This window comes from Canis lupus, chromosome 9 (assembly GCF_048164855.1).
Source record: "Canis lupus baileyi chromosome 9, mCanLup2.hap1, whole genome shotgun sequence".
NCBI classification, from domain to species: Eukaryota; Metazoa; Chordata; class Mammalia; order Carnivora; family Canidae; genus Canis; species Canis lupus.
The window spans coordinates 6,171,225-6,183,267 of record NC_132846.1 but is presented as its reverse complement, the minus strand read 5'-3'; the positions used below and the strand labels follow the sequence as shown (position 1 = coordinate 6,183,267).

Sequence of the window (12,043 nt, the reverse complement as noted above, 5' to 3'; positions counted from 1 at the left end):
CATGCCTCAGTTTCCTTGTCTGTAAATATAATGCATGACGATAGTAATGACCCTGCCTCTGTCACAGACCCATGGTCAAATATAAGAGAAAAAAAACAAACTGTGCTTTTAAAAGATTTTTTAAAACTTTAATTGCTGGGGGCATCTGAGAGGCTTCATCGGTTAAGCATCTGACTTGATTTCATCTTAGGTTCTGATCTTGGGGTCATGAGATCAAGCCCCTCATCAGACTCTGCTCAGCGAGAAGTCTGCTTGGGATTCTCTGTCTGCCTCCGCCCCTGCCCCAACTCATGCTTGCTCACCTGCACATGCACAATAAATAAATAATAATAATAATAATAATAATAATAATAATAATAAATATGATAATAAATAAATAATAAAATCATTTTAAAAATAAATAATAAATAAATAAAATAGTAAAAAATGAATTAATAATAAATTAATAATAAGTAAATAATAAATAAAATCATTTTAAAAATTTTAGTTGCTGGGAAAAATATCACTTGTTATTATCAATTTCTAAGATCCTGCCTCACAAATTGGTAGGAGATAGCTTAGAAGATCCATGTGGAGATTTATCTACCTCTTAACATGTTTTAGGACCAGATGGACATAATAGCAATCTGGATTTTATTCTTTACAAATATGCCACAGAAGCAAATTTCGAGTATTTTATCCAGGTTTGAAATAAACCTGTTTTGCAATGAACAGAGCTCAGGGAAAGAAATTAACATGGTGAAGGGAAATCTATGCAGATAAACAATCACACAAGTTTTTTTCTGTGGAGTTTGACATGTAAGCTGAAATCTTAGTGGTGAACAAAAGACATCCATAAAACAACGAAGAGTATTTCTATGAAGGGAACAGCAGTTGCAGAGGGTAGAAGAGTAGAAGACGGTTGCTGTTTCCCACGAACAAAAGATGGCTGGAGCCTGGTGGACAGACAGGAGAGTGGATGAGATGAGAATGGGGACGTACGTCAAGGCCAGGACCTCTAGGGCTGTACGGGTCTTAGTAAAGGCCTTGGGTTTTATTCTAAGCGTTTTGGGACACCATTGAGGAGTTTTTAAAAGGTGGTTCAGTCTTCCATATTTAAGTTTGAATACCAGGCTTGTCAGAGAAACCAGTGTGGGAGGGACCATAGAAGTCTGGGTGAGGGCCGGTGGTCTTGGCTGCAATGTGGCTGCTTCATGAAGCCTGCCTGACTTTCCCCATCTCTGCCTTGGTCCTCAAAGCCCCCTCCCTCCCCAACACCTTAGATGACTCCTTTTATGTATTAGCACTGTTCTGCATCACTCTTAATATCCCCACCCTCCACCACCCAGATCCTTGACTTAAAAACCATATCTATTCAAGCTTTGAACTGCCCACAAAACTGACTTTTGTGTCTCCCATCTAATAAATGTTCCGTAAATATTTGTGAAATAAATTAATACACAACAGTGGTCTCAGTAGCCACGGTGCCTTAAATCACCTAGAGAGATTGAAAATGTGGATGTCGGGCCACACCTCCAGAGATTCTGACTCACATGGTTTGGTGTGTTTGGTGTGGTGGGGGAAAAAAAAAACAAAAACAAAAAACTCCGATGATTCTGGTGCGCACTTAGGAGTGGTAAGCCAGGGAACTCGGCTGATTCTGGGTGGTCTTGCCTGAGAATATCATGCTTGCCCTACCCCTTTAAACGCCTGTACCTTTACCTTGTCCTCATGAATGTCAAGGGCATGACAGAAATGCCCTAGTGAACTGGTCTTTAAAGTTATTCAAAACAGTGACTACAGAGCCTATTGCATTGAGGTAGCCAGACATACGCCCTCCCTCCGTTATTACTGATCCAGGCTATGCTTGCTATCAATCAGTTTGCCTTTGGAAGAGAAGAAAGATTCCTGTTTTTCACTGGTCATCCAGAATTTGACTCGCCTGTTTTATCAGCCAGGGACCCCGAAAACACCAAACCGACAAAGGGGTTAAAGCATGGCTCCTTCAAGCCCACAACTCACAAAGTCTGGCAATGATGTGTTTGTGCAGTTGTTTTGATTTCAGACGGAGAAAGTCTTTATTTAACTCTCTATAATGTGTATGTAATAATATAATTTTAAGGCACCTGCTTCAAAATAGAAACTGGGATGGTGGAGATAATAACCATAAACAAAAATTAAACCAAACCGGGCTCAGTGCCCAGGAAAAACTACTGAGATTTCCAAGAAGCAGGCAAAGAATCAGCTAGAAGAAAGAACGAGACGGGAACGGCTGGGTGGTGGCGGCCTCCTGGACGGGGAGCGCTCTGCAGGGTGATCTCCCCGCAGGTCTGTGGGGCAGTTGTCTGTGGATGGGGCTCCTGCCCCTCGCGTTTCAGTGACCTTCCGGTGGAACGTGCTTTTCTCAAATGTCAATTCTTAACACCACACCAGTAGCTACAGTGATCCCACATGATGTCTGAGTTTTTATAATGCTGTAAACCACTTGAAAATAAATGGACAAGAAGTAAAAAAAAAAAAAAAAAAAAAAAATAGGCAGTCATAATGACCTTAAAGCTAGAAGGAAACCTTCATGTTTCCCAGGATGCCTAAATGTCGTGTGATTTACATAAACAAAAGAGGAAATCCTCTCTGTGTTTAGGGGGTGTGCCTAATACAGGAACCCATGTTTTCCTGTTATTGAAAAGTAAGTATTCTTTAATCTTTAAGCACATTTTAGGACCTGCCTGTATTCCAGGTGTGTTGTTTCCTCTTATATGAAAACAGAAGAACACAGGGCATGGCTGTCAGAAAACCTATTAGATCTCCTAGGAGACACATGAAATAAATGAATTAAATTAAGCGGATAGACAGAGCCCTGGGCCGGCTGATACTATAGCCTGAATTTAGTTTGGGGGATGGTTATTCCTAAGAGGACATAACAGACTCATACAGGGAGCCGTAAGCCACACACACAGGCTGTGTGTGAATAGAAGACTATAAAATTTCCACTGATCTTGGTGTTAAGGGGATGATGACTTTTTAACCATGAAAGTAAACGTAATTGGTATGAAATGTTCTGAAGCTTCTAGCCAAATATAACTGACATAATGCGTAATAAAGTGAAGCATTATTTGAAATTATTTTTTAAAGGTTTGCTAAATCCTGGTTTGGAGTAAAGATTGTACTGAGGTCCTAAAAAAAGGTCTTTAGTCCTAGAACCATAAGGCTCCCACAGATGTAAAGGCAGGGTGCCCACATTTCATTCACCTCTTGGTCCCTGCCTTCCTGCTTTAATGACCCACGATACGGAAATTGCCCCAAACTCTTCTATGCATGAAGGAGAGAATTACCAGCAACCATGACTGGAGTAGGTGCTTCCTGTCCTTCATCTCTTAAGGATTCTTTTTGCCATCTGCTGAACATCTGCATAGGTACTTGGAAATGTAGGCTCTCTAGGGTTATTCGAAACAAAGAATGTGCCACTGACGCACCGTCTTTTTAGGATTGCATTCATTACAACAAATAGGACTTTCCACTTTTCCTTGTTCCCTTAAATAGCATCATTTCTGTTAAACTTTACAACTCCTACAGCCAGGCCTCAAGAGGAGCTTTTAGGAAAGCCCTTTTAAAACACTTAATTAGCACCCTACCCTGGAGGCTCTAAGTCATGAAGTAAGCAGATGTAAAAATATCCACAGTGACTCTCTCCTAGTGGCTGGTGCTTGACCTCTGTCTGAGAGGTGACACTGTCCATCCTCAGCATGGAAGGGGCAAAGGAAGAACTGACTACAGCTGGGAGGAGGAGCTGTCCTGGTCCTGCAGTTGTGGTGACCTCAAGATGGAGGGGGGGGCATGAATGCTAAATACAGTCAGAAACAGATGCAGGGACACCCAGGTGGCTCGCTGGTTGGGTATCTGCTTTTGGCTCAGGTCATGATCCCGGGGTCCTGGGATCAAGTCCCTCATCGGGCTCCCTGCAGAGAATCTGCTTCTCCCTCTGCCTGTGTCTCTGCTTCTGTCTCTGGGGCTCCCATGAATGAATGAATGAATGAATAAATAAATAAATTCAAGAAAGAAAGAAAGAAAGAAAGAAAGAAAGAAAGAAAGAAAGAAAGAAAGAAAGAAAGAAAGAAAGAAAGAAAGAAAGAAAGAAAGAAAGAAGAAAGAGAAAGAGAGAGAGAGAGAGAAAGAAAGAAAGAAAGAAAGAAAGAAAGAAAGACTAGATTCAACTAGATGATATTTTTAAAGCCAAATAATTTTTTTAAGAGGCATTACTCCCAATCTCACCACTGAAGCTTGATATATTTATACTGGAAATATGCATCGGATTTCCCTAGGGAAAGCAGTAACCTCTGCTTCCTTTAAAATTCAGCCTTTCCCAGTGACCTCTACCTGACGCCTGTCAACCGTGTGTGCTTCCTTCCCTGCAGTTGGTCATCGTGTACTTGTAGCCTCCATTAAAAGCACTTGGAGTTAGTCAGTTGAGTCGCGTTCAGTTTGAATGGATAAAGACGTAAATGAAGCAGCCCTCACATCATAATTATATTGTAATTGCTTGAGAGTGGAGAGTATGACTTCTATTTCTTTTGAGTACCCCCCCTTATCAGAGGCACACATGATCATATTCTGTGTGCGTGTGTGTTTGTATACATGTGTGGATGCAAAATAGAAGCACCAATGAATGAAGAAATAAACCAACCTGCACACCCACTAATCTGAACGGTCTTTTCTTGGCAGTGACAAACAAGAAACCCACACAAGCATCCATCACGAAGGTCAAACAGTTTGAAGGCTCCACGTCGTTCGTGCGGAGATCGCAGTGGATGCTCGAGCAGCTTCGCCAGGTTAATGGCATTGACCCTAATCGGGTGAGTGAATGTCCAGTGTTGGGAGAAGGTGTTCTCTTCACACAATGACTCTCACTGACCTTGGCAATGGTGGTGGTTGAGTCATTTCTAACAAAGCTGTTTCTCTATTTCAGTTGTGTAGCTGAGGCTTTCTGATCTCTGGATCCTTATGGGGAACTCTAAGTCTTTTGGTCATGTTTGATGCAGAAATGTGAAGGGATACATATTGAAGAAACGTGGACTCCTAGATGTTTATCAGCCAAGTGCAAAGGGCAAAGTTGAGATATCATGTCCATGGTTACCAATGTGAAAAACCCCATTTATCAAAGCTTCGTTTACTCTACTCCTAATACCACCGGTGATGAAATTTATTCACCAAAACAAATAGATGTCACCCTACAAATTATGTATTAGGATTCTCTTGGATTTAACATGAGAAGCATTGTAAGGTAGAATTATTTATTTAAGTATTTTCCCTTTTGCTCACACACACTCAGTATACAAAACCTCAATAATGAGGAAAAATGAAATATAAGTTGTAACTACACGCTAAAAATAATAAGGGAGATTTTTTTTCTCTAAGATTTTGGGGTTTGCTTGATAAACAGAGAAAGGTGGACTTTTTTTCCATGCACCTGAGTGCTAATAAACATGAGCCTTGGGAATAAGACCAAAGTTTTGAAAGGTCTTTTTTCCTCTGTGAGTCTATTGTCAGGAGTAAGCTGGAAGCAGCAGTTTTTATAGATTCAGATCAGTGGGTATTTCATTGTCTTTTCCAGGATTCTGCGGAGTTTGATTTGTTGTTTGAAAATGCCTTTGACCAGTGGGTAGCCAGCACAGCCTCAGAAAAATGCACCTTCTTCCAAATCCTCCACCACACCTGCCAGAGGTACCTCACCGACAGGAAGCCGGAGTTTATTAACTGCCAGTCCAAAATCATGGGAGGTGAGTGGGCATTTGCATGAGTTTGGTCATCCTGTCTCCTTACACTAACTTTTACATAAAAAGTTAGGTGCTCTACAGCATAATTAAAGACAAAAAAAAAAAAAAAAGAATCCAGATGCTCAGAGTTGGACAGCATGAGAACCATTCTAGGGAATTCGTTGTGTGCTAAATCTCGACAAGGTAGCATGTTTTCACTCTTAACCAAAAGCTGGTCCTTTTAGAAGAATTAGCCATCTAGCTAAGATTATTTATACGAACAAACCTGTCCCTTTATTAGGAAAACCTTTCGGTTTGGTTTCTCTACTACCCTTTCTATACTCACATTGCAGAACACTGTTTTCCAGGCTGCTTTTCCTATTATTTCTCAAGGCATTTTACAAATGTTAACCTACAAATTCTTACAGATGTAGTCCCTTCCTTTCAGATAGCAGCTAGTCTCACGTTTATCCCTCGGATGGCATAGAGAGCAGAGTTAGGCTGAGTGCTGTAAGCCAGCCTTAAGGGGTGAGTACCAGTGTTGGCAACTTAATGAGAAACATTTAGAGGGTGCTTAACACATTTCTTCTAGGTGGCATTTCTTTTTAGGGAATTGAAAGTGAGCTAAAAATATTTTTAAAAAACCTTGCCAGTCACTCTGTGTGTTGAGGAAGTGTTTCTTTTCTTCTCTTTTTTTAAAGATTTTATTTATTTATTCATGAGAGACAGAGAGAGAGAGGCAGAGGGAGAAGCAGGCTTCATGCAGTGAGCCCAATGTGGGACTCGATCCCGGGTCCCCAGGATCACGCCCTGGACTAAATGTGGCACTAAACCACTGAGCCACCAGGGCTGCCCAGGAAGAGTGTTTCTATCATTGCTCTTTTCACTGACCCGTTCTCCTGGTTTTACAAAAAAAATTTTTGTGCACCAACTTGATCTTAATCAAATGTCAGAGGAAGGTCACAATATAGACATCACTTCTTCTCCTTGGGCTATATCTGTCTTTCTAATGAACGTGACATGGAACCCATTATTTCACTATAGCACCTGACATACGTAGTGCCATTTTGCCATTAGTCTTCTAGATGTCGTTAGAGAAGATGGTGGTCAGTGCTTTGTTGTAACCCACTGAAACGTTGGTGTTCATCTTGAACAGTAAGTTGCTTGCATCATAAAAACCTAGAAACGTCTTCCTTAGGCATCGATGCAGTGTTATAGCTTCTCCATTTAGTCCTAGAAAAATGTCAGAAGTGATGACTAGTGTATATTTTCTTTAAAGTGGCCCCATCCTGTGTACAAAAGTAAAAATTATTAGATGTAAGGGCACCTGGGTGGCTCAGTGGTTGAGCATCTGCCTTCAGCTCACGTCGTGATCCTGGGGTCCTGAGATTGAGTCCCGCAACAGGCTTCCCGCAGGGAGCCTGCTTCTCCCTCTGCCTGTGTCTCTGCCTCTCTCTGGTCTCTCATGAATAAATAAAATCTTTAAAAAAAAAAACTGTTAGATGTAGATGCTGAAAAGAAAGAGATCATCTAACACCGACCTCTTAGTGTTTAGAAAACAGAATGAGATGCTGCTTGCTATCGTGTCTGTGCCACAGGGCTCTTCACATGAATCCCACTCGCAAAGCTGAGCTGTAACAGACCTGGCAGGTCCGAGCGCACCAGGCTCAGGACCACAGATGACTCAGTGTTTCAGCAACTGGAAAAATTGGCCAGGACATCCCAGCTTTCCCTCATTCTTCATTAGATAGGAATTTTCTCCACTGTCCTAGAGTCAGATTTGTTTCTTGGTCTCACGGTCCTACTAGGAAACATTTTTCCACTGGCATCATATGGCCAGTAGCTACATGGATAGCATATAAGCAGAGTGTCCTCTGAAAATAATGTGACAATACGGGCTTAAAATTTCTGTTGCCCTTCGAGATAGACTCCCCTCTTGCATTCATTCCACTTCTGCATGTTCCATCTTGAGAGCACAGTGGCCAGAAGCAGAAACAGTGCCATGGGAATTGCCACATTTCCTCAGAAGGGAAATGTGAGGCAGAGCAGAAGGGCCACAGTCTCACTCTTTCCACTGTCCTTGCAAGAGGCAAGAGTCTTGTCCTTCCTGCTAAGGTTGAGAAGATCTTTGGTAGCTCTTCCCTCTGTCCACTTACTAGCTGGTCCCTCTTCTCTGTTGCCTCTGAAGCTCTCACTTCTTTTCTCCAAACAGTTCCTTTCATGCATTCATTCAGTCAGTTCTGGTTCATCATCAAAGTTATGTAGCAATTAAGCACTGAGTTCCTACTATGTGCTGGTCACTGTGCTATGTCCTTGATATGGAGAGTCATTCTATATTTGGTTCCTTAATAGACTCCAGTTTCGGGCACCTGGGTAGTTCAGTCGGTTAAGTGTCTGCCATCAGGTCAAGTCATGATCCCAGAGTCCTGGGATCGAGCCCCATTCTGGGCTTCCCACTCAGCAGGGGCGCTGCTTCTCCCTCTCCCTCTGACCTGCCCCACCCCACCCCACCCCCGCCTCATGTTTCTCTCACTCACTCTTTCTCTCTCAAATAAATCTTTAAAAAGACCTTAAGAAAAAAAAAGACCTAGTTTCACTACCCATATTGCAGACTGGCAGGTCCCTAAAAACCTTACTCTATGCTCTTCATTACCTCCTTGAATGTCCTCAGACCTTCCCACACAATTCCACCCAGCTGCTTTTTCCAGTCATTGACCCAGCCCTAAAGAGGTTTTCTAGTGCCCTACGAACCCCAAATTGTGCAGAGCTAAAACAAGAATCAATTTATCAATGTTAAACTGACAGTGTGTATGTGTTAGATAAAGCTAAAGATTGATTTTTTATCCTAAGGAAAGGAGTAAGTTAATGAGACCAAGTGCCAGAACTGAGCCTATCTTTTTTTTTTCTTATTTAAAGATTTTATTTATTTATTCATAAGAGATAGAGAGAGGCAGAGACACAGGCAGAGAAGCAGGCTACATGCAGGGAGCCCGATGTGGGACTCGATCCCCGGTCTCCAGGATCACGCCCTGGGCCGAAGGCAGGCGCCAAACCCGTGAGCCACCCAGGCATCCTTGACCCTATCTTTTGTGACCATAGACACGTCTCTCATCTTTTTTAGACCTCACTTTTTGCTGGTGTGACATGTAGAGGTTGGCTGAGAGATCAAAAATCCACTTCAGTTTTAGTATTTTGAGAATCTGTGATGCCCGAGTTATAGCTTTATCGTGTAGATTAATCCCTTCTGAATTTAAGAGTGAAATTGGCACAATTAAATATTGACTGGTCTTGGATTCCTAAGAAAGGCAAAACAGTTTGAACTGAGCACATTGTAATTTGTTGGCAGCACATGTGTCCTTAATGAGCACAGCCGGTCTTATTTAAACAGTTGCTTATCCTTGATAACAGTTGTACCAACACACTCTAGTTAATTGGCATGCGGACTAGTCTTCCTTTCTGCCACTTACCACAATTCAGTCTTAAAATTGTGTAATTCCTGGGTCACCACATTCTGACCCCTTTAGCTTTTGAGGGTACCTACCCCATCTTCAGCAGATGAGAGCAGTTCCAAATTTTGCAGTATCTTTTGGTCTGTCCTTCCAGTATGAGCCATACATCCCAGACACAGTTATTTTCTGAACTCTGAAATGTCATAGATTTTGTGATTTTAAAGAACTAATATCGCAGTTGGTACACTTCCACTACACCAGTTTCTTAACGTGCGTTGTCGCATTTTGCCTTTACCTCAGCCTTTGAAAATGTGGTTTACTACCTCCATTTTACAGAGAAGGAAATAGAATCAGAGAGATCATTAAATAGCTTGCCCAGGGTCACGTAGCTAGTGAGTGGCAGAGAGGAGATGCAAACACAGGCCTTCTCCATTCTAAAAGCATCTTCCTCAAGGCCACTGAGTGCCACGCTCCACACAGCGCACTGATATCTTTGCTGTGAATGGTGTCCCCTGAGGCTGTACAGGAATTTGGGGGACATATTTAGCTGGCACGTCCCTAGACTTTAAAAAAGGGAGATAAGGGGAACGGGCCAGAAATTATAGATACTTTTCATTTTTTTCCCTAGTCTTATAGTAGGTATGTTATTAAGATAATAACTTAAGTATTTGGGGGCAGAGGGGCAGATCCTAAGAGTGATGGAACTATCAGAGGCCTTTCAAATTACCTTGTTCTCTATAGTTTTTGTTTTCATTTTTGTCCGTCTGAACCTCAGCATATTAAAGAGATGAGCTACTTTGGTGGCTGGGGAAGATGATGGAGACCTGGCCACTCCCTGGACAGCTCAGGTAGTCCACATCTGGCTCAATCCTCTCACTAGGAAAACTAAAGCGCAGTGATTATGACTAAGTTTACCAAGATCACAGTCCTGGAAGCAAGTCTGCCTGACTTCCACCAAACTACGTTTTCTTTAATACCAGTTCAAACAGGATCATCATTTAAATACCTACAGTCCCTTGCAGTTCTTCTCTTATATTTATTGATTGAATATACCCCACGTGACCATGTTTTTTCTTTTTCCCTCGGGGGAAATCAGCTACATAGAACTGGTTTCTTTGGCATGCTTGAAATTCTCTCATGCAAACATGATACTCTCTCTCCAGAGAATAGGCTCGGAAGCTTTGATCTTCTGTTCCTGGTTTCAGAATCCAGGAAACACGCGTACAATCTGTAGGGCCAAGCAAAGGCCCTCATAAACAGAAAGAGGGCAGGAGGCTCTAAGCAAGTGTGAAGAGGGGGAGCATTGGTTCCTTCTCCTACTTCTGTCCATATCTTGGCAGCTATCTTCTCTTCCCTGGATGGCAGGAAGATCAGGAAGCTAGAACCAAGTCCTCCAGCCTTGGTCCTTCCTGACTTCCACTCTACCTCTCGTTTAATTCATTAGAGGTCAGTCACCATCCATAAATACAGAGCTGTTCATTTAGTTGCTGGCTCCCTAAGCTCCCAGGCAATGTCGATTTAACCAGACTGAAGGCAGAGGTGTGGAGCCAGTCTGTCTACTGAAAAGTAACATGGCATCATGAATGACAGGGGCCCTGAAAGTGAAATCTCAGGTTCATTTCTGAGACGGTAGATGTTTGTTGTCGGCAGAGATGATGAATACTGTTATATGTGTGATGACACATTTGCACTTCAAAGATGCCTCCAAAGAGTTCATCATATGTGGAGAACTTTAGACTCCAGAAGACAGACTTGCTTTCAATTCGTTCATTTCAAAGAAACATGGTCTGCCCCCAAATAGTAGTATCAGCTTGGATAATGGGCACATCATATGAAGTCACGGTTCCAAGGGGAACTTTTTTGTATTGCTTGCTTCAAAATGTGAGCAAATCCCACATGACTCTTCACTGCTAGCTTAATTACACTAACCTTTTGTAGTGATTACTGTTGGCCTATTATTTTTATGCCTAATGCCGTAGACAATGGGAATCTATCTTCAGTGGCATTGGCAACTTCTGTGTTAGAACCACAATGTAGATTCTTTGCAGACCTCTTTTCTTCTTCAATAAGTGTCATAAATTATTTGCAGGAAAACAAATGATTTATTCTTAAGGCAAGCTTCTGTCCAAACCAAAGCAAATACTTGCATTTTCTTGAACTCAGCCCAAACACCCTTGGCTAACTCCTTGAATAACCTCTTTCTCTTTCACCTGTTTTATCTGGGTCCTCCTTTCGTGGTCCCACGTACATTGCAGCCCAGTTGTGTACCTGTCCTCATTGATTGCACATGCATTGATGCAGCACCATCTACCTGTCGGGCACTGAGCTAACTGGAGAGATGCAGCAACGAAGTAGATACCTTTGGTGACTTGGCTTACTTTTCTGGGGGACACAGCATGTATAAAGAGACATAAAACAAGTCAACAACACCAAGGTGATTGCTGAGCTGTGTTTCAAAGGATGGTTAGCAGTGGCCAGACAGACAGGGGCAGGGTGAAATGAGCCCTCTCTTATTGCAGTAATTAATCCATACAGTTGCACTCCAGTTTGGCTATATTCAGAATTCGGAATGTGGCAGATTGTTTTTCCATAAAGCAGGCTATTTTGGAGTGCCATATATTTTCATCACCACCGAAGGATATTTCTTAAGTGTTGCTTTTCTATGCACAGCCCTTCAAATGATGGTATCAAGCCCAGACTTTTGAGCTCTATTAGAATTCCAGGGACACAAATGTCTCTGATGTCTCCTTCATAGCAGGCTGGCCCTCATTTGCCCCTGCTGATTGGTATGCTAAAGGAAAAACCTAATGACTTTACACTGGATTCCCTTGGGGTGGTAGAATAGAATCTCAGAGTTTGAAGTAT

The 12,043-nt window shown here is 42.2% G+C and overlaps 1 protein-coding gene across 14 annotated transcripts in view; it reads left to right on the top strand.

Moving 5' to 3' along the window:
- The window catches only part of STXBP6 (syntaxin binding protein 6), a 239,641-nt gene that overhangs the window by 182,113 nt on the left and 45,485 nt on the right, over positions 1-12,043 (top strand). For all 14 annotated transcript variants that reach the window (XM_072838078.1, XM_072838082.1, XM_072838079.1 and 11 more), the window contains 2 exons: positions 4,699-4,829; positions 5,588-5,753. In XM_072838078.1, coding sequence (XP_072694179.1) covers positions 4,699-4,829; positions 5,588-5,753 — 297 coding nt within the window. The remainder of the gene's footprint in view (positions 1-4,698; positions 4,830-5,587; positions 5,754-12,043) is intronic.